The sequence below is a fragment of the Acomys russatus genome, chromosome 17, assembly GCF_903995435.1.
Source record: "Acomys russatus chromosome 17, mAcoRus1.1, whole genome shotgun sequence".
NCBI lineage: Eukaryota > Metazoa > Chordata > Mammalia > Rodentia > Muridae > Acomys > Acomys russatus.
The window spans coordinates 51,168,770-51,189,977 of record NC_067153.1 but is presented as its reverse complement, the minus strand read 5'-3'; the positions used below and the strand labels follow the sequence as shown (position 1 = coordinate 51,189,977).

The 21,208-nt window shown below is 47.0% G+C and overlaps 1 protein-coding gene across 1 annotated transcript; it reads left to right on the top strand.

Annotated features, from left to right (window-relative positions):
* The first annotated feature begins 2,139 nt into the window (after positions 1-2,139).
* Positions 2,140-10,875, top strand: Alg12 (ALG12 alpha-1,6-mannosyltransferase). Its single transcript, XM_051160174.1, has 9 exons — positions 2,140-2,387; positions 2,461-2,593; positions 4,797-4,970; positions 5,624-5,818; positions 7,547-7,650; positions 8,437-8,660; positions 10,026-10,195; positions 10,288-10,363; positions 10,511-10,875. The coding sequence occupies exons 1-9, from the start codon at positions 2,223-2,225 to the stop codon at positions 10,740-10,742; spliced, it is 1,473 nt and encodes a 490-aa protein (XP_051016131.1). The 5' UTR covers positions 2,140-2,222; the 3' UTR covers positions 10,743-10,875.
* Positions 10,876-21,208: the final 10,333 nt, after the last annotated feature.

The window sequence follows — 21,208 nt, the reverse complement described above, 5'->3', positions numbered from 1 at the left end:
AATACAGTTTCATCTGATCTTTGGTTAACAATTTGTTACCAGCTTAAAACCACAATTTGAACGAATGACTCTTGACAGTTTCCGTGGAAGCCTTGGGATCCCAATTGACAGGGACAACAGGATCTTTGAAGGGTATTGCCTAATCTGAGGCGCCCTCCTTCTCAAAGCCACGTTTGCTAAGAGTATGGCTTTTTTGAGCTTGGCTGCTGGAAGGCGATTAGCCATCTGTCTGCCTGCCCAACAGCTGCCCTGTAGTCATCGCCCCACCCCCACCCCCGCGCCCCTTGGTAGGTGTTTTTGATGTACTGGTAAATGCCTACCTCATGTGTGGTTTTTTGTTTTTGTTTTTGTTTTTGTTTTTTTTTCTCCAACTCATCCTAGTCTTCTGTTGTTTTTGGTAATAGCTGCTGTTGGTCCTCAGCAGAAAACACACCCCTTTTCTGCCTGTCAGGAAATGCCCAGGCTGGGAGAGAGAGGGTCAGGTGAGTTCTATAGATAATATTTACCATGAAGCTTGGGTTTCCAGTCTGGTGTGCTGCTGTAATCCCAGGCTGATCGCTTTTTGAGGCCAGCCTGGTCTACAAATCGAGTCCAGGACAGCCAGGGCTACAAGAGAAACCCTGTCTCAAAAAACAAAACAAACAAACAAACAAAAAGCTTAAGTTTCCTTCAAAGGTGTGCAGAGCAGAAAGTTGGACCAGCTGAGCCGGAGTCCCTCAAGGAGCACATCCCACACTGCTGCCTCAGTGGCTTAGCGCCTTCCCCCTTCTTTTTGAGACAAGGTCTCTCATAGCCAAAGCTGCCCTGCAACTCTGTATAACCAAGGATGACCTTGAACTTCTGATCCTCTTGCCTCTACTTCCTAGCTGCCAGGAATACACACATCTACTATGTGGTTCTGGGGACTGAAAACAGAGCTTTGTGTTCTTACCAGGTTGGCCTTGAACTCTTTTTCCTCCTGTCTCAGCCTCCCAAGTGCATCACTATGCTCCAGTCTGGTTTTCTTGTGCCAGGTTGGGAACATTATATATACACATTATTCCATAACCTGACCTTTTTCTTTTAGTCAACAGTCAACACTTTTCCAGCTCAATATGCTTTGTTTTGCTTTGGTTTTTTATTTTTATTTTAGGTGCATTGGTGCTTTGCCTGCATGTCTGTGTGAGGGTGTACGATTTTGGAGTCACAGACAGTTGTGAGCTGCCATGTGGGTGCTGGGAATTGAACCCTGGTCCTTTGGAAGAGCACTCTTACTGTTGAACCATCTCTCCAGACCCCAGTTCAGTATGTTTATTGTGTCTAACGCAGCTGGCCAGGTGGGGTGTTGGCCAGACTCACTGTAGCCTTGAAGCCAAACTTGGGACAAGCAAGTGCAAGCTGTGCTTTATTTATACTCCACTAAAGTCCTCATGACGTGCCTTCATCAAGGGCTGGTGAATGCCTGGGGAGGGTTTTCTTGGGTGATGATATGGGAGGGCTCAGCTCACTGTGGGCTGTGATACCCCTGGGCTGGTGGCCCTGGGTGCTGATAAGACGGCAGCCTGAGCAAGCCATGAGGAGCAAGCCAGTAACCAGCACTCCTTGACCTGTGCACCAGTTCCTGTCTCTAGTTTCCTGCCTTGACTGCCTTGAGTGATGGACTGTAAGCTGTAAGATGAAATAAACCCTTTCTTCCCAAGCTGCTCTTGGTTGTGGTGTTCTATCACAGAAATATAAACCCTAAGACAATAAGAATTATTATATTTCAAAGGATCAGGACTGAAAAGATGTCTCTGTGGTTACAAGCGCAGTCTGCTCTTTCAGAAGATCAAGGTTCACTTCCCAGCATCTCACAACTCCAGTTCCAGGGGATGAGATGCCCAGACATACATGCAGGCAAAACACCATACACATAAAAAATAATTTTAAAAAGTTAAAAGGTGTATTGGTCAGGGTTCTCTAGAGGAACAGAACTGATAGAATGAAATACACACACACACACACACATATATGTGTGTATATATATATATATATTCACTCGCGCGCACGCGCACACACACACACACAGGATTTACTGGAGTGGCTTAGAGGCTGTGGTCTTCTTCCCCTACATCTTACCACTATGACCTCAAGCAGAGTTTTAAGAGCTCTGTTTCTGTTCTGTCTGAATGCATAAGGTAACTGTTAATTTGGGTACTTTTTGTCTTTGGTTATATGAAGGTACGTGAAGTTTAAAGGTCTACATGGCTGGCAAGAAATCACTAGGCAGGCAGCCTCTGCTGCTCCTGGGGCTGCTGGTCGCTGTAGCTGCCATCCACCTTGTTGCCTGTCCCTACACCAAGGTAGAGGAGAGCTTTAGCCTACAGGCTACCCATGACCTGCTGTTCCACCAGCTGGATATAGACAAGGTAAGGCACTGCTCTGACCTTAGGCTCGCTTTATGTCCCCAGCCTTTGCACTTCCCACCCTCTCTCCTTGCAGTATGACCACCTTGAGTTTCCTGGAGTTGTTCCCAGGACATTCCTTGGGCCGCTGTTGATCGCAGTGTTCTCCAGCCCTGTGGTTTATGTGCTTTCGCTGTTGGAAGTATCCAAGTTTTATTCTCAGTTGACAGGTAAGGCCTCACGTGGGTGAGAACTGTGATGTCACCTGATCACGGGGGGGGGGGGGGGTGGGGGGGTTGGCTGGACTCACTGTAGCCTTGCAGCCAGACTTGGGACAAGCAAGCAGGACCTGTACCTTAGACTCCATGAACGTCCTCATGACATACCTTTAGATGCAGGGCCAGTGAAGGAGGTGGTGACAGTATCCACTGCTCCTGTCTCAGCTCAGGGGCCGCAGTAACCCACAGACCCGTATTGATCATTGATACAGATTTGATCTTACTAGTAGAACACAAGACAGTATTTTAGCACAGGTATGTGATGTAACGATCAGACCAGAGCACTTAGTGTTTTTGTTTCTTCAGATACTTGTTTTTTGGGTATTGATAACATTGGCTCCCATTTAAATTTTTTTATTTACTGATTTGGTTTTGTTGTTGTTTTGGTTTATTTTAAGTCAAAGTCTCATTATGTAGCCCAGGATGCCCACATCCTCTGAGAGCTGGGATGGCTGGTGTGTGAGTCCTCTGTGGGTGACAGACACATTTCTGTGCTGGAGATTGGCGCTCACTCCACTTCTATATCTGGGCCCATACTTTTTTTTTTTTAAATATATATGAGTATTTTGCTACATGTATGTATGTGTAACCATGTATATGTCTGGTGCCCATGGTAATCAGACGAAGGGAACAGATCCCCAGGAACTAGAGTTAGAGATGGTTGTGAGCCATTGTGTGGGTAGCGAGAACTGAACTTGGGTCCTCTGTGAGTGCTCTTAACTGGTGAGCCATCTCTCCAGCACGCACACCCTGCTTTTTTTTTTTTTTTTTTTTTTTTTTTTTTAGTGACAACATGATCTCACTATATAGCCTGTCCCGTCCTAGAACTTGCTTTGTAGACCAGACTGGCCTTGAACGCGTAGAGATCCATTGGCCAATACCTCTGCCTCCTGAGTGTCAGGATTAAAGGCATGGGCCACCACGCCTGGCAATCCCCCATACATATTTTACACTAGGTTGAGAACATTCTGTGCACACAGTCTGTCTGACACCTCTTTTAACCAACAGTCACACTTTTCGAATTCAGGAAATTTTATTGTGTCTAACACAGCTGGCCATAGTCAGGGCTCAGTTTATCTAGCCCAGGGGGAAAACTTTAGAAGCTAAATTCTTGGGGGAACTCAGCCCACTTCTCAGAAGGCTGGTTAGGATGGGGAGCCCTGCCACTGCGGGGCAGCTTGCAGGCTTTAGCCCCTGAAGGAAGTCCGTGGTAGTTTTGTTTGGGCGAGCTAGCCCCCTCAGCTGCTGCAAGCCTAGGATTTCGGGTGATGTCAGCTCCTGCACGAGGCCCAAAGATTCCTGTCAGGGTTGTGGTAGCAATCCTAGACTGGAGCCTGTGTGGTCAGCTGCCCTTGCCCAGCATTTGCACCGAAGCTGGGGGACATGGGAAGCAGGAGGAGCCCTAGGATCCAGGTGACAAACTGAGCAGATGGAACCTTGGAGGAAGTAGAGCACTTTGCCTGGGCGCTGTAAAGAGAAGTGCTGGATGGGCTTCCTGGGAGAATGTAGACCCTTATGGACACGGGTCCCAAAATGAAGCATCTATGCTTTGAATCCAGTAGCATGCAGAAAGAGGGAAGCCCGGTGCTGGGCAGGGCGTCTGAACCCTGGCTCAGCTTCTAGAAGTCAGTTCCCACCCTGCCGTGACTGCCAGCTTCTTGTGCCATCACTTTAGGACTTTGCACCCACTGGCGAGTGGCTAATAAGGCTTGTCTACTCTGAGCATATGTGAACTGGCCCTGTCCCGAGGTACCTGACTCGCCTATCTTCAAAAGACCGCTTGCTCCAGGGACAATCTCTGTTCATCTTCCTGCCCCTGCAGCTGGTGTTTCCACGCATCTAGATTGGATGGTTCACTGAGTTGGGTTTCAGTCAACCCTTCATCAGCACTGTCCTGCAGCAGAGGCCTCTGGTTATTCTGCCCTTCTACACGGCTCTCTGGCTTCCCACCCCCACCTCCCTGCAAACAGACAGCTGGGCCTCAGGCTGAAAGGAAGTCAGAAGCTTGAATAGCATAGGCCTCAGTGCAAACACAGGCCCCAGGGCCCTAATGGCCGCTGACTAGCCCTGCAAGTGACACTCACGGTGCCCTGGCTTCATCATCTGTTGCTGTTGGGTCCCTCACGTCAGTGACTTTACTGCTCTTTTGATTTAGTCCGCGCAGTCCTTGGGCTTGGTGTGATTTTTGGACTCTGGACGTTACAAAAAGAAGTAAGACGACAGTTCGGGCCCAAGGTGGCGGCTGTGTTCTGCTGGGTATCAGCCACACAGTTTCATCTCATGTTCTACTGCACCAGGACGCTCCCCAATGTGTTGGCCCTGGCTGTGGGTATGTACCGTCGGGATGCGTCTTCTGACGCCCACCCTAGCTAAACACACACCTGCGCACAGCGCTGCGCCCCATGCACCTCATAGACTACTCAGGGTCTCTTATGACTGAAGCAAGCTTTTCTGCACTCAGAGTTGGTGATTTCTAGGGAACACTACCCTGGAGCACCTGTGTGCCACCCAGAAGGCATTCTGGCTAGGCAAGTAGGCTTCTCTAGGGCTCACTGGTGTGTGCTTTGGTTTTGGAGAATTTGGGGCATAGTCCCACTATGTAGTCCTGTGTGGCTTTGAATGCCAGATCCTTCTCCCTTAAACTCTGCAGTGCTGAGCAGTTTCTAGAGATTGTGCATGTGTGTGTGCGCATGCGTGCGTGCGTGCGTGCGTGCGTGCGTGCGTGCGTGTTCTGCTGTATGTAAGCACATCATGTGCATGCAGTACCTGCAGAGGCCAGAAGAGGTCATCAGAGCCTCTGGAACTGGAGTTACAGACAGTTGTGAGCTGCCATGTGGTTGCTAGGAGTGGGGCCTAGGTATTCTGCAAGAAGAGCCAGTTTTTAAATTGCTGGGCTATCACTCCAGCCCCTAGAGAGGGATTTGGGTATGTGTTTTATAATAAAGCGAGCCCCCTTTATTCTGTGTGTTTTGTGTCTTGCAGTTTTACCAGCCCTCACAGCCTGGCTGCAGCATAGGTGGACCCGCTTTGTCTGGCTCTCGGCCTTTGTCGTTATTGGCTTCAGGGCTGAGCTGTGCATGCTGCTGGGCCTGATGCTGCTGCTGACCTTGTACGAAAGAAGAATGTCTGTGGCCAGACTGCTCCGGCATGCCGTCCCAGCAGGGGCTCTCTGTCTAGGCAAGTCGGGCTTGTCTGTGTGTATTTCAGTTTGGGATTTTGGGATTTTGACACAGAGTCCTACTACTTTAGTCACTGTTCTCTTGTTGTGCTGAGACACCATGATAAGGCTACTTATAAAAGAGAGCTTTTAATTGGGGCTGGCTTACAGTCTCAGAGGGTAAGTCCATGATCATCACAGTAGAAATCATGGCAGCAGGCAGGCGTGGCACCGGAGCTGGAGCTGCAAGCTTACATCCTGATCCTTAGGCAGCAGACAGAGACAGACTGAGGCTGGGCCTGGTGTGGGCTTGTTTGAAATCTCAAAGCCCAGCTCCAGTGACACTTCCTCTGGTAAGGCCACACCTCCTAATCCTTCCAAACTGTCCAACAGCTAAGACGCAAACATTCAAGTTCATTAGCCTGCCAGGGCCAGCTGATTCAAGCCACCCCACCCACTGCATAGCCAGGCTGGCCTCAAATCCGAGCTCCTCCTGCTTTAGCCTCCACAGCACTAAAATTACAAGTTTGTCGGTGTGTGTGTGTGTGTGTGTGTGTGTGTGTGTGTGTGTGTGTGTGTGTGTGTACACACATGTAGCATCCAGGGCTCAAGCTCACCGTCATTGAAGTTAGCCACCTTGTTTCTGTTTGTTTTTTCTAGTTTTTCTGAGATATATTTATTTCTGTTTTATGTGCATGGTATTTTGCCTGCTTGTCTGTCTGTGTACTGCATGCGTGCCTGGTGTCTGTGGTGGGCAGAAGAGGGCATTAGATCCCTTGGAACTGAAGTTATGGACAGTTGTTAGCCACCATGTGCATGCTAAGACAGCCTCATACCTAGATACCTAGATATATTTGGTTTTTTTGAAACAGGGTCTCTGCATAGCTCTGGCTATTCTAGGGCTCACTTTGTAGACCAGGCTGGCCTCGAACTCACAGAAATCTGCCTGCTAAAGGCATGCACCACCATACCCAACCCATACCTGGCTTTTTCTGTGAGCTTTGGGATACAGCTCAGGTCTTCCTGCTTGCGAGGGAAGCACTTTACTAAACTGTTGCTGCAACTCTTGTGGAAGTTAATTCTCTCTGACTATGTAGGGGACTGAACTCAGTTCAGCAGGCTTAGCAGCAGGCTCCTTTACCCACTGAGCCATCTCACTGGTCCCCAAGAAACCTTTTTTTTTTCCCCAAGAAACTTTTTAAAGCTTTGCTTTATTTTTATTTATGCATATATACATGTGTTGGTGTGTGGGAATGTGTGTGTGATTGTAGGCCCTCATAGAGTCCAGAAGACTATGTTGGGTTTCCTGGTACTACAGTAACTGGCAATTGTGAGCCTTCCCTTGTGGGTTCTGAGAACTGAGTTTGGTCCTCTGAAAGAGCAGAATGCCAGCCTAACTACTGAGTCGCCTGTCCCCCATCCCCCACCCCTTTTGAGATGTAAGTGAGATGATCTGAAGTTTGCCTGCAGGAGAGCATCCCAGTCCTGTCTCTAGAGGTGGCTTCTACTTGGAAGCTTCATCTACCCACTGTCTTTCAAGCTGCTTGGCCAGGCTGCAGGAGGGCAGTGTGGCCTTGATGGGAAATGCTATCAGATGCCACCAGCCCCTTTATAGGAAGCTGCTGGCAGTTTCTGGGGCCACACGGCTACTTTGTGGGGGCAGTTAAGCACAGTGCACATGTGGGTTGAGGCTTGAGTTTTACAGTTGGCCATATTCCTTACTGAGGACACTTCTGTTCTGTTATTAGGGCTGACGGTTGCTGTGGACTCCTATTTCTGGCAGTACTGTGTATGGCCAGAAGGAACAGTGCTTTGGTATAACACTGTCCTGAACAAAAGTTCCAACTGGGGCGTATCCTTTCAGTGTTAGAGTGAAAGTGCAGGCTAGTCAGCCCACTGGCCCTGCCCCCAACCCCAGCCCCCTGGCACAGGTAGGGTGGCTGTCTGAGGGTCAAGGCAGGAACTTTTCCTGGGACTCATACCTGGGACTTGCTGATCCTGGATGGTGCTGAGGCCTGTGCTGCCTTCTACCTATCCTGTGGTGACATCGCCCTAAGACTAGGTGATTTCCTAGCTTACTCATGGTCCACAGAACAGTTTGCTAGTTAAAACATTTATCGTAGATATTTCAGATGGACTGATGGTAAGAAAGGGCAGCACAGCTAGGATTTGGTGACATACTGCTCTCATCTAGTAGTACTGTGAAGGAACCTCCTGGGGCTAGAGAAATGGCACAGTGGTTAAGAGCACTTCCAGAGGACCTGGGTTCCACTCCCAGCACCCACAGGGCAGCTCACAACTGTGTGTAATTCCAGTTCCAGGGGATCTAACAACCTTACTCAGACATACATTCAGGCAAAACACCAATGCATATAGAATAAAAATAAATATATCATTTGAGGGAGGGAAAGGAGCTTCCCATAGTCCTCTGGGACCCTCAGTTGTATTTTAGCTGGGAAGGGTATGCTGTGCCCAAGGCCAGCCATCCCCATACCTCCTAAGCAGGCCTCCGGTGTGTCTTTTGGCATAACTGCCCTGGGGGCCACTTCAGCCTTTATGCTGTTATCATCACAGTTCCATTAAGTGGTCAGTGACTCCATCTCTGACATACTTGTGCCTCCTTAACCCGGACCTGAAGACCTCCCCACTCCTGTGGTATTTCTACTCTGCCCTGCCCCGAGGCCTGGGCTGCAGCCTTCTTTTCATACCCCTGGGTGCAGTGGACAGGAGGACCCATGCGCTGGCCCTGCCAAGCCTCGGATTCGTGGCTCTGTACTCGCTCCTCCCGCACAAGGAACTGCGCTTCATCATCTATACCTTCCCCGCGTTCAACATCATGGCTGCTAGAGGCTGCACCTACGTGTGAGGGCTCTGTCTTTGAGATGCTTGTCTGCTCTTTTACTTTGTTTTTTCTGGGGTGCTGATTAAAATTACCTGGTTGATAGGTATTTAAAAGTTTCGTTAGAAATAGGCTTGCTGTGCTGGGTATCACACACCTTTGACCCCAGCACTTGGGAGGCAGACAGGTGGGTCGCTGAGTTTGACACTGGTGTGGTCTATATAATATGGCCTTGTCTCAAAAAAGGAAGAGTAGGTTTGCCAGCTTAACGTGAGTAGAGTTACTTTGTTTTTGGGTTTTTGAGACAAAGTTTCTCCGTATAGTCCTGGCTGTCCTGGACTCGATTTGTAGACCAGGCTGGCCTCAAACTCACAGCAGTAAGCCTGCCTGTGCCTCCTTGGGTGCCGGGATTACAGGCGTGTGCCACCATGCCTGTCTGGTTACTTGAGTTTTTTATGACAAGTTTAGCCTAAGTTCAGGCCTCCTGACAGCCTATCTGTCCCCATATGAATAAGCACATTAAAAAGGACACATGAAGAGCCAGGTGTGGTGGTGCATACCTGTAATCCCAGCATTCTGGGAGGCAGTGGCGGGTGGATCTCTGTGAGTTCGAGGCCAGCCTGGTCTACAAATCGAGTCCAGGACAGCCAGGACTACACAGAGAAATTCTGTCTGGGGGTGGGGCTGGGGAGAAGAACAGATGAGAATGCACTGACATGAGCTTTAGGTTTAAGCAGTATTAGCTAGGGGCAAGAGGTATGCATAATTAAGTAGTCTTGGTCACAGTGTGGTCTGGCTGATGATTATCTCAGTTCTGGTTCTGCAAGGTGGTGAGAAGACAGTTCAGTTCCCCTGAGATGAGTCTTCCTGCTGCCAGGGTGACCTCATCATGGGTGATCTGTCTGTCTGTGGGGTTAGGACAACTGGAGACTTAAGGTGCTTTCTGTGGGTTTGGAGCAGGACATCGTCAAAGCTGACAGGAAGATGCCTAGTTACTGTTTGTGCCTTTAGCCTTGAAGGAACATGAAGTGGGTTAGCTATCATCAGCTTGTAGACAGAGTCCTTGAAGATTTGATGTATCTACACTCAGAATTAAGCAGGTGAGGGACCCAGAGTCTTAAGTCAAAGACACACAGAAGAACCTGGGAATGCCAGGCGTTTGTCTGCTTTTTGTTACTGTGGAGGAGTTGGTGCTTTTTAGCTAAAGCGGTTTCAAAGCCCTTTTCTTCAGCTGATTATCCAGATATAGCTTTGATGAACTTAATCGCTTATAATGACTTGCTACAGTTGGAGTGGGTTGACAGTCTACACCACTTTTCCTAGATGTGGTTGGATATGTGGGGTTCTTGCCACCGTATCCTTTCCCTTGACTGCCATTCTTCTTTCAGCCTGAATAACTATAAAAAGTCATGGCTGTACAAAGTGGGAACTCTGCTCGTGATTGGACACATCATGGCAAATGCAGCATACACAGCCACATCCCTCTATGTGTCCCATTTCAACTATCCTGGTGGTGTTGCGATGCAGCGGCTGCATGAGCTGGTGCCACCCCAGACAGGTTGGTACAGGGTGTTCCTTGGGCACCAGCCTGGGCCTGAGTGAAGGGCCATGCTCCTAACTCAGTTTCTCACTGAGATTTGGTTTTCTTAGATGTCCTTCTGCACATTGATGTGGCTGCTGCCCAGACAGGCGTGTCGCGGTTTCTACAGGTCAACGATGACTGGAGGTTTGTTTCTGAAATATTGTAGCTGCCGTGAAGTTGCTTCTCACAGAGACCATACGTCACTTCACTGGCACCTAGGTAGTGGGGAGGGGTGGTGTGAAACATAGGCAAAGATGGGTGTGGTGGCGACAGGTGGCTTTTCTCTCCCAGGTATGACAAGAGGGAGGATGTCCAGCCAGGAGCAGTGGGCATGCAGGACTACACACACATCCTCATGGAAGCGGTGCCTGGGCACCTGGCCCTCTACAAGGACACGCACCGTGCCCTGGCTAGTATTGAGGGCACGGCAGGAGTGAGCCTGAATCTCACAAAACTGCCGCCCTTCGACGTCAACCTTCATACAAAGCTGGTGCTCCTGGAACGGCTGCTTAGGCCAGCCTAAGAGGACGAGAGCTCTCCAGGAGCAGCAAGTGTGCTCACCTTCTGACTCAGCGAAGACAATTCAGGAAAACAGCAAAGGACCAAGGACTCCACCATGTCCCTGAAGTCAGCCTGCAGCAGGCTGGGCCCTGCCGTAGCCACACCTAGGCACAGGGCTGAGGGCGTGGATCCCAGGACACATCACCAAGTGTGATAGTGGCCTGCCCAGATCTGTCTGCCATGTCTAGGTGGCCCACAGAATGGTTTATACTGGGAGCCAGGCTAGAACACCCTGCCACCTTCACTGTAATGACTCTCAGTATATTTCCTGTCCCTGAACCACACTTGTTGCCCATGACCTCAGGAGACCATAATACAAACCCAGGGCTTCAGCACAGTGGACACATACATACACCACCCATTATTGTAGCTGTTAGAGTCCAAGGCATCCCATCTCCATTTCAGACTAATTCTTCGGACATACATATGTTCATAAAAGAACAGAAATAAAGATTATGTTTTCTTATATTGTATCTTGTTACGTGGTTACTTCTGGAGACAGTCTCTGCCCTGGTTTCACAGCAGGGGCCACTGGCTCTCACACTGTACTAAACAATCATGAAGTGTGAGAGCCAGTCACACTGATGACAGATGATGTGTGCATGTTATGCATCAACTATGCAAGCACACAGCACACAAGCTCATGTGTGTATGCACAGGACACTACGCAGCTATGTCGTGTGCATGTGGGATTAGCCATGTCTCAAGTGTCCGGCTCCTTTGATGGAGCATAGCTTCAGGCCAAGATCTGAGGCGGCTGGGTATCCTTGTTACTCTTAGGATGTCTGCTCTGGGACCCTTCCTGTAGACGAGTTAGGAAATACAGGCATGCCCACATGTGCCTACCACATGAACATGTATGAACAGTCACGGGCCATATATGTTCTGTTTTGTGGGACCTGGGATTGAACACAAGGCCTCATGCGTGATGTACCACTGAGCTATGTCCTCCACCGCAATACCTATAGTTCTTGCTATTCTTCGTGCCACAACTGTGCAGCTCCCCTCCACGGTGAGAGTCCTGGCTCTTGGCAGTGTCCATACATTTGGTACTTTGTTCAACAACAAAATACACATTAAGTAGTTCTAGAATTGCTGTTCAGTGTGCTGCACAGAACAAACTTGCCTGTTTGCAGTTCACCCTCCTGCCCACGACTAGGTGTGCAAACACTGTTGATAAATTTCTTGGGCTGGCCTTTGCCCTTCCTCAGTATGGTTTTCCACTTGAAATGCAGGTAATGTGTTTGTGTGTGCCTGCCAGCCTTTGCACTTGCTTTCAGTCTTACCACCCATCATTTTTCATTTGTAGAACAGGAGTATACTTCTAGGGATCGAGGCACTCCTAGAGTTAAGCCCAGGGAGCGAGCTTCCCGCACCTCTGTTCACTGCTGTAGATGGTGGGACCTGGGAGAATAAAACCGATAACCGAGGTGGACTAAAGTCTCACACTAGCCAACTTTGTTCAGAGCATCAGACAGTTTATACCTTGAGGCTAATAAGAGTCAAGTAAAGGGGCTGGAGAGATGGCTCAGTGGTTAAGAGCACTGTCTGCTCTTCCAGAGGTCATGAGTTCAATTCCCAGCAACCACATGGTGGCTCACAACTATCTATAATGTGATCTGATGTCCTCCTCTGCCTGCAGATGTACATGCAGGCAGAGCTCTGTATACATAATAAATAAATAAAATCTTTAAAAAAAAAAAAAGAGTCAAGTAAAGTGTACAATCGCAAGGACGAGCCGCACGTGGTACAAACCTGTTTCCATAGAAGCGCATGAACAACAAACAATACGTAGCTGTAACAAATAATCTAAAGTAAACTCACTTTCATCCACTACACTGCGGAGGGGCACGAAAGCACACTGCAAAAACATTCGTGTTTTTGAGATACTGGGGTCACACGACTTTTGTCTTGTTTACTTGGAGTTTTCTCCCAAGCACTCAGAATTCCCTCCCATGACTCCATTCTTGGACTTTGTTCTGATACCACCTCCTTGCCTCTTTTTGGACATTAGTGTCGCTTCTGTTTATTTTTGCAAAGATGGCCAGAGATGCACATTTATTTCTCTTTCTGTAGATGCCTTGTTTTCATGTACCAGTATCCCTGGAAATCCTGCATCCATGCATGGAACTCCACCAGGTAGGTTTGCCATGGCTTGTGTAGCTTGTCCTTTGGGTACTTAGTGTATTTCCGGCCCTTTGAAGGAAATCTTGTACTGTGCATGTCCTACCACCACTTGCTCTACAGGGCCAGGCCTTCCGGGTGGCTGTCATTTGGCGTGCTTCCACCTGCAAAGCAGATCGTGAGTTTGGGGAAGATTCTGTGAATTGTCTGTTTGTACCTTTTGTCTATTTCTCTAATGGCTTTTAGGTTATTTTCTTCCACTTTATAAAATGATGTCATGATTAGAAATACTTGTCTTTTATTTCCCACGGTTAATGACTCCTTCACCCTGTTATTCCAGGAGCTTGTGAAGGGGCTGTTTCTGCCCTGGGTGTCTGGTGTCACACCTTCAGCTTTCTCCTCTGACCAGAGTAGCCATGTTTCCTCTATACCCAGGGTGCAGTGGTGCTTTCTCTACGCCGAGTGTAGCTGTGCTTCCTATAGACTCAGATGAGGGCTTTGCCTCTTCTGCACCCAGACTGCAGCTGTACTCCCTCCACACACACAGTGTCCTCTTCCTCTATACCCAGAATGCAACTGTGCTTCCTGGGTACTCAGCTCTTCCCATGCAGTATTTTCCTGCCAGTTTTTGTCCATCTGGAAATAAGAACATTTCTTTATGCCGAGCATAATCCATGGAAAACTCACATGGTTTGCTGGGATTATACTCACATACATTTTGCTTAGGAAGTCGCATGGCTGTTGAAGTTTCCCAGAGAAGACAGAGCAGTTCCTCTTCTGTGCCACTATGTCCTAAAGTGTCAGGATATTTTATCTTTTTTTTTCCCCATGGCAGTTTGAATGTGTGTTATTAAACTCAGTCCTAAGGGTTTGTATTGTTTTGAGGCTATTATAAGCTCTCTCGTCCATCATGCTATCTTGTTGGGTTATTTCTATGTATGAGCACTACTGGCTTTGTTTTTTCTTACTAAGATATTATGTACATATAATCTGCCAGCTTTGGCCTCGTGGTTGTCTGTGTGACATCACATACAGGCTGTAGAGCTGTTTCCCCAGATGTGTTTGCACTTGACCTCCCCTCAGCCTGACCTTAAAGGGCACATTCCAGTGCCCTTTCTAGAATGGGACATAAACAGTATATAATGCAGCCTTCCTCCTTTGTGCTGTGGCTCTTTCTTTCATGAGATGTGTTCTCTAATTGGCTTTCTATTGCCGTGGTAAAGATCATAACCAAGAGCAACTGGGGGAGGAAAGAGTTTATTTCATCTCATAACTCTAAGATCACAAAAAGAAGTCAGGGCAAGGCAGAAACCTGGAGGCAGGAACTGAGGCAGAGGCCACTGAGGAGTGCCGCTTACTGATCTGCTCTCCATGGCTTCTTTATACCCTTTTTTCATACCAGTCAGGACAGCCTGCCCAAGGGTGGCACTGCTCCCAGTGAGCCGGATCCTCAGCACCAATCATTAATCAGGAATATGCTCCATTAACTTGCCTACAGGCAATCTGATGGAGGCATCTTCTCAGCTGAGGTTCCTCTTCCCAGAGATCTCAAGCTTGTGTCAAGTTGACAAAAACTGACTAGGACAGCGATGTTTCCGAGGGTCCTCAGATGTAATCTAACTGTGCATCAGTATTTTGGTCCTTTTGCCCTTGAGGTAGCTTCACACTGAATGAGCATACCACACACAGTCTGCTTGTCCACTCATGTCATGTGTGTTCTCATAGATACGTTTCCATTCCTGCTAGGTGGGCCTTGTAGAAGAATCTCTGAGCCAAGATATGTGTCTTTACTCATGTGATCTTGCTTCCCGCCACCCCCTTTTCTTTTTGGTTTGGTTTGGTTTGTCTGTTTGTCTTTTTTTATTATTTATTTATTTTGGGTTTTTTTTTTTTTGTTTTTTTTTTTGTTTTTTTGTGACAGAGTTTCTCTGTGTAGCCTTGGCTGTCCTGGACTCGCTTTGTAGACCAGGCTGGCCTGGAACTCACAGCCATCTGCCTGCCTCTGCCTCCCACGTGCTGGGATTAAAGGCATGCGCCACCACTGCCCAGCATTTGTCTGTTTTTCAAGTCAGGGTTTCTCTGTGCAGCCCTGGCTGTCCTAGACTTACTTTGTAGACCAGGCTGTCCTCAAACTCACAAAGATCTGCCTATTTCTGACTCCTGAGTGCTGGGATTACAGGTGTGCGCCACCATACCCAGCTGGTTCATGTGACCTTTCTTTTCTTTCTTTCTTTCTTTTTATGTTTTCGAGACAGGGTTTCTCTGTGCAGCCCTGGCTATCCTAGACTTACTTTGTAGACCAGGCTGGCCTCGAACTCACAGCAATCTGCCTGCCTCTGCCTCCCGAGTGCTGGAATTAAAGGCGTGTGCCACCATCACCTGGCATGTGACCTTTCTTTTTTTTTTGGTTTTTCGAGACAGGGTTTCTCTGTGTAGCCTTGGCCATCCTGGACTCACTTTGTAGGCCAGGCTGGCCTCGAACTCACAGTGATCCGCCTGCCTCTGCCTCCCGAGTGCTGGGATTAAAGGCGTGCGCCACCACACCCGGCCATGTGACCTTTCTTAACCCTCAGAGTATAACTTGTCTGGGGCTCTGAATAAAATTGGCTATTGCATGAGCCTTTGGTCTTTCTCAAGTATTGGCTCCATCTACCTAAGTCCCACTGTCTCTAAGGCCATCAATGACAGTGGTGGTCTCTTAGTTTCAGCCCCTGATGCTGGAGTTTGAATTGCATTTACCTCATATGACTAACAATGGTTACTATTTTGTGTGTGCACTGGACATTCAAGTACCTTTTTATGAAATATCTGTTCAAATATTTTGTACATGAATATTTTTGCCTCCATTGCAGAACCGTGTTCTGGATATAAACTTTAGTATGTTTGTTATGAAGCTCTGCCTGGTTTTTTTTTTTTTAAAGAGTTTTTTATTTATTACATATACAGTGTTTGCCTGCAGACAGTGCTCTTAACCTCTGAGCCATCTCTCCAGCCGGCTCTGCCTGTTTTTGAAAGGGGAGACTTACCAGCTGTCTCTTGTACTTGCAGCCCTGTTTAGAAATGTCTGTCCAGCCCAGTCTACAGATGAAGAGAAGTAAGCAAGGCCAGGCTTTGTCTGCACACAGCATGTGCTTGATTCAAGTTAGTGGATGTCTGGCTTTAGCCAGCTGTGTTGCTCATGAGAATGGTTCTCCATCCTTGTACATGTCTTTCCATGTAGACAGGTGTCCAGAGTCTATCTGTACTTTGAGATGGAATTGTATAAACAAGGACTTGAGGAAGTTCACCTGTACAGGCAATGCCAAACTGTTTTCCAAAGAAGTAATAACATTTCTATCCTGACCAGGAACACACAACAAATCCCTTTAACCACATCCTTATAAGAATTCTGTCTGTGGTAGAAATGAGAACATTTTCCCCAGTGGCCTGTTTGCCACATTTGAAGCCATCTCCATAAGGAGGTTCTTTGATGCTCATCATCCTCTTTGAGGTAGGGGCCGTGTTGCCAGGCGTTAACCTGTCTCATTGTCAGTGTCCATCTGTTTTTTTTTTTTTTTTTTTGCAAGTAACATAATTTTATTCTTCTTTGTGGCTGAACAAAATTCCAGTATGTGTGCTTATATACATGCTCACATATGTGTGCCTGTGTCTCACATGTGCTTTATTCACTCATCTGTTGGTGTGCTCCTGGGCTGACTCCATAGGTTGGTTGTGAACAGTGCTGGGATAAACATGGTTGTACAGGTGTCTCTGAAGTAGGCTGACTTAGACTCTGTGGGGTACATACCCAGGAGTGCTAAAGCCAGGTCATATCCTAGTACCAGTTTTCGCTTTTTTTTTTTCTAGGAACCTTCATACTGATTTCCACAATGGCTGGTTCATTTGTGTCTATGTTACACAAAGTACAGTCACCTGTGAGGAGGGAACTTTAATGGAAGAATTGCCTCCACCAGATTGCAGGCAATCATGTGGGGCATTTTATTGATTAACGTTTGGTGGGAGGGCCCAAGCCCACTTCGGTTGTATAAGCAAGCGGGGAGTGTTGTGTGTGCTGTGGATGGCAGATCTGGAGAAGTGGAGTCCAGCAAACCGTGAGTGAGTCTAAGGCATTGGACACTGAGCAATTTGCTATTGGACTTGGAATCTGGTTTTGTTTTGCTTTGACTGTAGCTGTGCCCTGGTTCTTCCCTTTTGAAAAAAGAAACTTGTTTCTGATTTACAGGCCCCACAGTGGAGAGACTTTGGATTCTTAGACACCTTCTACTTTTACAGTGTTGAAAATTTTAAAAGACTGTACGATTTAAGGAAAAGGAATTTCTAAAAAGTGTGTGTGTGTGTGTGTGTGTGTGTACGTACACGTGCGTGTCTATATGTGGGCATGTGTGCAAGTGTCCTCAGAAGCTGGAAGCCTTGAATGCTCTGAAGCTAAATTACACACAAGTTGTGAGCCACCTGATTTAGGTGCTGGAAGTTGGACTCGGGTCCTCTGGAAGAGCAGCGCATGCATGCTCTTAGCTGCAGGGCCAAGTCTCTAGACTGAGACCGTGGGATTTTTAATTGAAGTTATTCAGTGTTGTATATTATGATATTAACATGTGATCTTGGGGATAAACAAGAAAGGAAAAGTTCTGACTTAAGAGTGACTTAAAGTATTTATGTGTCAAGTTGACAAGGAGTCAATTGTGCCGGCTAGAATTTTCCAACTTGACAAAAATTACACTCATTTTGAAGAGGGAACCTCAACTAAGGAATTGCCTCAATCAGATAGGCCTGTGGGGCATTTTCTTGATTGAAAATGGATGTGGATGGGTGAGGCACTGGTGGCGTACACCTTTAATCCCAGCACTTGGGAGGCGGAGGCAGAGGCACGTGAATCTTTGTGAGTTCGAGGCCAGCCTGGTCTACAAAGTGAGTCCAGGACAACCAAGGCTACACAGAGAAACCCTGTCTCAAAAAACTAAAAAAGGAGAGAGACAGAGAGAGAGAGAGACAGCGAGAGAAGAAATGAAAAGAAAAGCTGATGTGGAGAAAGCCAGCCTGCTGTGGACAGTGCCACTCCTGGGCAAGTGATTCTGGGCTGTAGAAGAGAGCAAGGTGAGCAAACAAATCTCAGAGAGCAAGCAGCACTCCTCCATGGTCTCTATTTCAGTTCTTGCACAGAGTTCCTGCCAGGACTTCCTTTCAAAATGGACTGTAATCTGTGAGCCAAATGGTCAGTGTCTTACCACAGTGACAGAGAGGTGAACTAGAACAGTAGCCACAGAAACTTGCTTTCCCGACAGACAGCCCAGCAGTGTCCGGAGGTTGCTCCCCGCCCCCTAACTCAGGCCAGCATTTGTTCTTTTCTTGAATTGCTTTTCCCTGGTGGTTAAGGATGTTGAAGTTTTTCATCTACTTATTGATCATGTGTACTTCGTTTTTAGAACTGTCTAGTTAATTTGCCCTTTGACCTACTGGACTATTTGGGTGGTTTTATGTTTGGAGATTAATCCCCATTCAGTTGAATAGCTGGCACAGACTTTGTAATTCTCTATAGGTTGCCCTTTCATTCTGGTAGGTACTTGCTGTACAGAAGCGCTTTCATTTTGTGCAAACCCATTTGCAGTTCTTGCCATTGTTTCCTGACCTCACGGAGTAGCTTTCAGAAGATGCTTGCCTGCTCTTACCTGTGTTTTGTGAATACCTTATCTGGTTTCCCCTAGCAGTTTCAGTGTTTCTGGTCTTACGTTAAGGGTTTTTTTTTTTTTTTTAATTCTATGTTGATTTTTTTTTTTTTTTAAGTTCAGGATGAGAGGATCTAGTTTTAGTTTTCTACATATGAATGACCAGTTTCTCCAGCACTATTTGTCAGAGTGACAGCTTGGTAAGGTATCAGATGGCTGTAGCTCTGTGGGTTTACTCAGGGTCCTCTGGTCTAACCCATTGGTAAGCAGGGTTTGTTGTTATACCATGCTGTAACTTCTCTCTCTCTCTCTCTCTTTTTTTTTTTTTTTTTTTTTGGTTTTTCGAGACAGAGTTTCTCTGGGTAGCCTTGGCTGTCCTGGACTCACTTTGTAGACCAGGCTGACCTCAAACTCACAGCGATCTGCCTGCCTCTGCCTCCCGAGTACTGGGATCAAAGGCGTGCGCCACCACTCCCGGCTGTAACTTCTCTTTTTTAGACAGAGCCTCTCTACATAGCTCCTGGAACTCACTACAGACCAGCCAGACCTTGAACTGAGCTATCTAGCTGCCTCTGCTTCCCAAGTGCTGGGATTGAGAGCCTGGCCCACAGCTCTGGCACCAGAGCTTTTGTTAGTATCATTTAAAACCTGGTACCATGAGCCCTCTGGCTTTGCTCTTTTTGCCCAGGATTGCCTTTGCTATTTGAGGTGTTTGATGTTTCCAGGTGCCTCTTGGGATTTTATTTCTATGAAGACTAGCAGTGGAATTTCCATGGGGATTGTCCTGGAGCTTTGTTTTCAGTGTGATGACCATCGCACACTATTAACTCTTCAGGTCATGCACCGCAAAGTCGGCCCAGCTTCTAGTGTTCATAACTTTCACGGCAGAAGTCTCTCACCTTCTTGATTAGGTTTATTCCTGGGAATTCTTTGGAAGCAAATGTGAATTGGATTGCTTTCCTGATTTGTTTTGTTTTTGAGACAGGGTTTCTCTGTGTAGCCCTGGCTGTCCTGGACTCACTTTGTAGACCAGGCTGGCCTCTGCCTCCCAAGTGCTGGGATTACAGGCTCCTGATTTCTTTTCTTTTCTAGATTTATTGATTGATTGATTGTGTATACAGTGCTCTGCCTGCATGTACACCCTCATGCCAGAAGAGGGCATCAGATCACATTATAGATGGTTGTGAGCCATTATGTGGTGCTGGGGATTGAACTCAGGACCTCTGAAAGAGCAGACAGTGCTCTTAACCACTGAGCCAGTTCCCCAGCTCGATTTCTTTTCTTAACATGTTCATTATTGGTTTATAGAAAAGCTACTAAAAAGAAGACAGAGTCACTACGGACTCTTCTTTCTATTGGTCTTGTAACCTACCACTATCAAAGAGCTTTCTCACCGAGTCTCTAACGTACTTTTTATATAATCATGCCTGTCCTAATTGTATCTCTTTTCTTATTCTTATGTATTATTGCTTTGACTAAGAATCCAAACATGCTGAATAAGAATGGAAAGTGGGGCTGGGCATGGTGGCACACAACTGTAATCCCAGCACTCGGGAGGTAGAGGCAGGCGCATCTCTGGGAGTTTGAGATAAACTTGGTCTACAGAGCAAGTTCCAAGACAGCCAGGGCTACACAGAGAAACCCTGTCTCAAAAAACAAACAAAACAAGAATGGAACGTGGATATACCTGTCTTCTTTATCTAGAAATGCTTTGCTGTCCCACATTTATCCATACATATATATATCCACATTTATCCATATATATATCCACATATATATGTGTGGATATATATTCTTATTATGCTGAGATATATTCCTTCTATTCTTGTATTCCTAGATTTTATTATGAAAAGATGAGCTTTAAAAAAAAAAAGGCTCTCAGGGCTGGAGAGATGGCTGAGCGGTTAAGAGCACTGCCTGCTCTTCCAAATGGACCCGGGTTCAATTCCCAGCACCCACATGGCAGCTCACAACTGTCTGTAAAGCCAAGAGCTGACACCCTCACACCAAGGCGCATAAAAAAAAAAAGGCTCTCTGGGCCTAGAGAGATGGCTCAGAGGTTAAGAACACTAACTGTTCTTCTAAAGGTCCTGAGTTCGATCTCCAGCAACCACATGGTGGCTCACAACTGTCTATAATGAGATCTGGTGCCCTCTACTCACACGCAGGCTGAATACTGTATAAATAAATAAACAAATAAATAAATAAATCTTTAAAAAAAGGCTCTCTGCACCTATTCAAATGATTATTTTCAATATTTATTTATTAATCTGTGTTTGTGTGTGCATATGCCTTCAGAGACCAGAGGAGGGTGTCAGATCTGTAAAAGTAACTTTTATTCTCCAGGCTCAATTGTTGTCTGGGAGGCTTACTGTCTCCTTCTAACCTATGCCTAGTCCTGGCCGCTTCTAACCTCCATTCAATCTAACCTAGACCTAGAATGTTTTCACCCTTTGATACTTACTGCTGAATAAACTCACCCTTACTTGTTCTTTCTGAGCTCTGGGCTGGCTGGTTCAACTCAGCTGTTCTGGCTCAAACTCTTCTCCCAGCTGACTTATTTAATCCTGCTTCTCTTCCAACTCAGAATTCCTCTGCTTGGCCTCAAACTAACTCAGCAATCTGCTTTAATCTTCTGGCT

Bases quoted from the DNA above. Each gene is read 5' to 3' on its own strand.
- Alg12 (XM_051160174.1), top strand. From the start codon at position 2,223: ATGGCTGGCAAGAAATCACTAGGCAGGCAGCCTCTGCTGCTCCTGGGG. The intron at 2,388-2,460 runs GTAAGGCACTGC...CTCTCCTTGCAG, and splicing joins ACCAGCTGGATATAGACAAG to TATGACCACCTTGAGTTTCC. The intron at 7,651-8,436 runs GTATCCTTTCAG...CCGGACCTGAAG, and splicing joins ACAAAAGTTCCAACTGGGGC to ACCTCCCCACTCCTGTGGTA.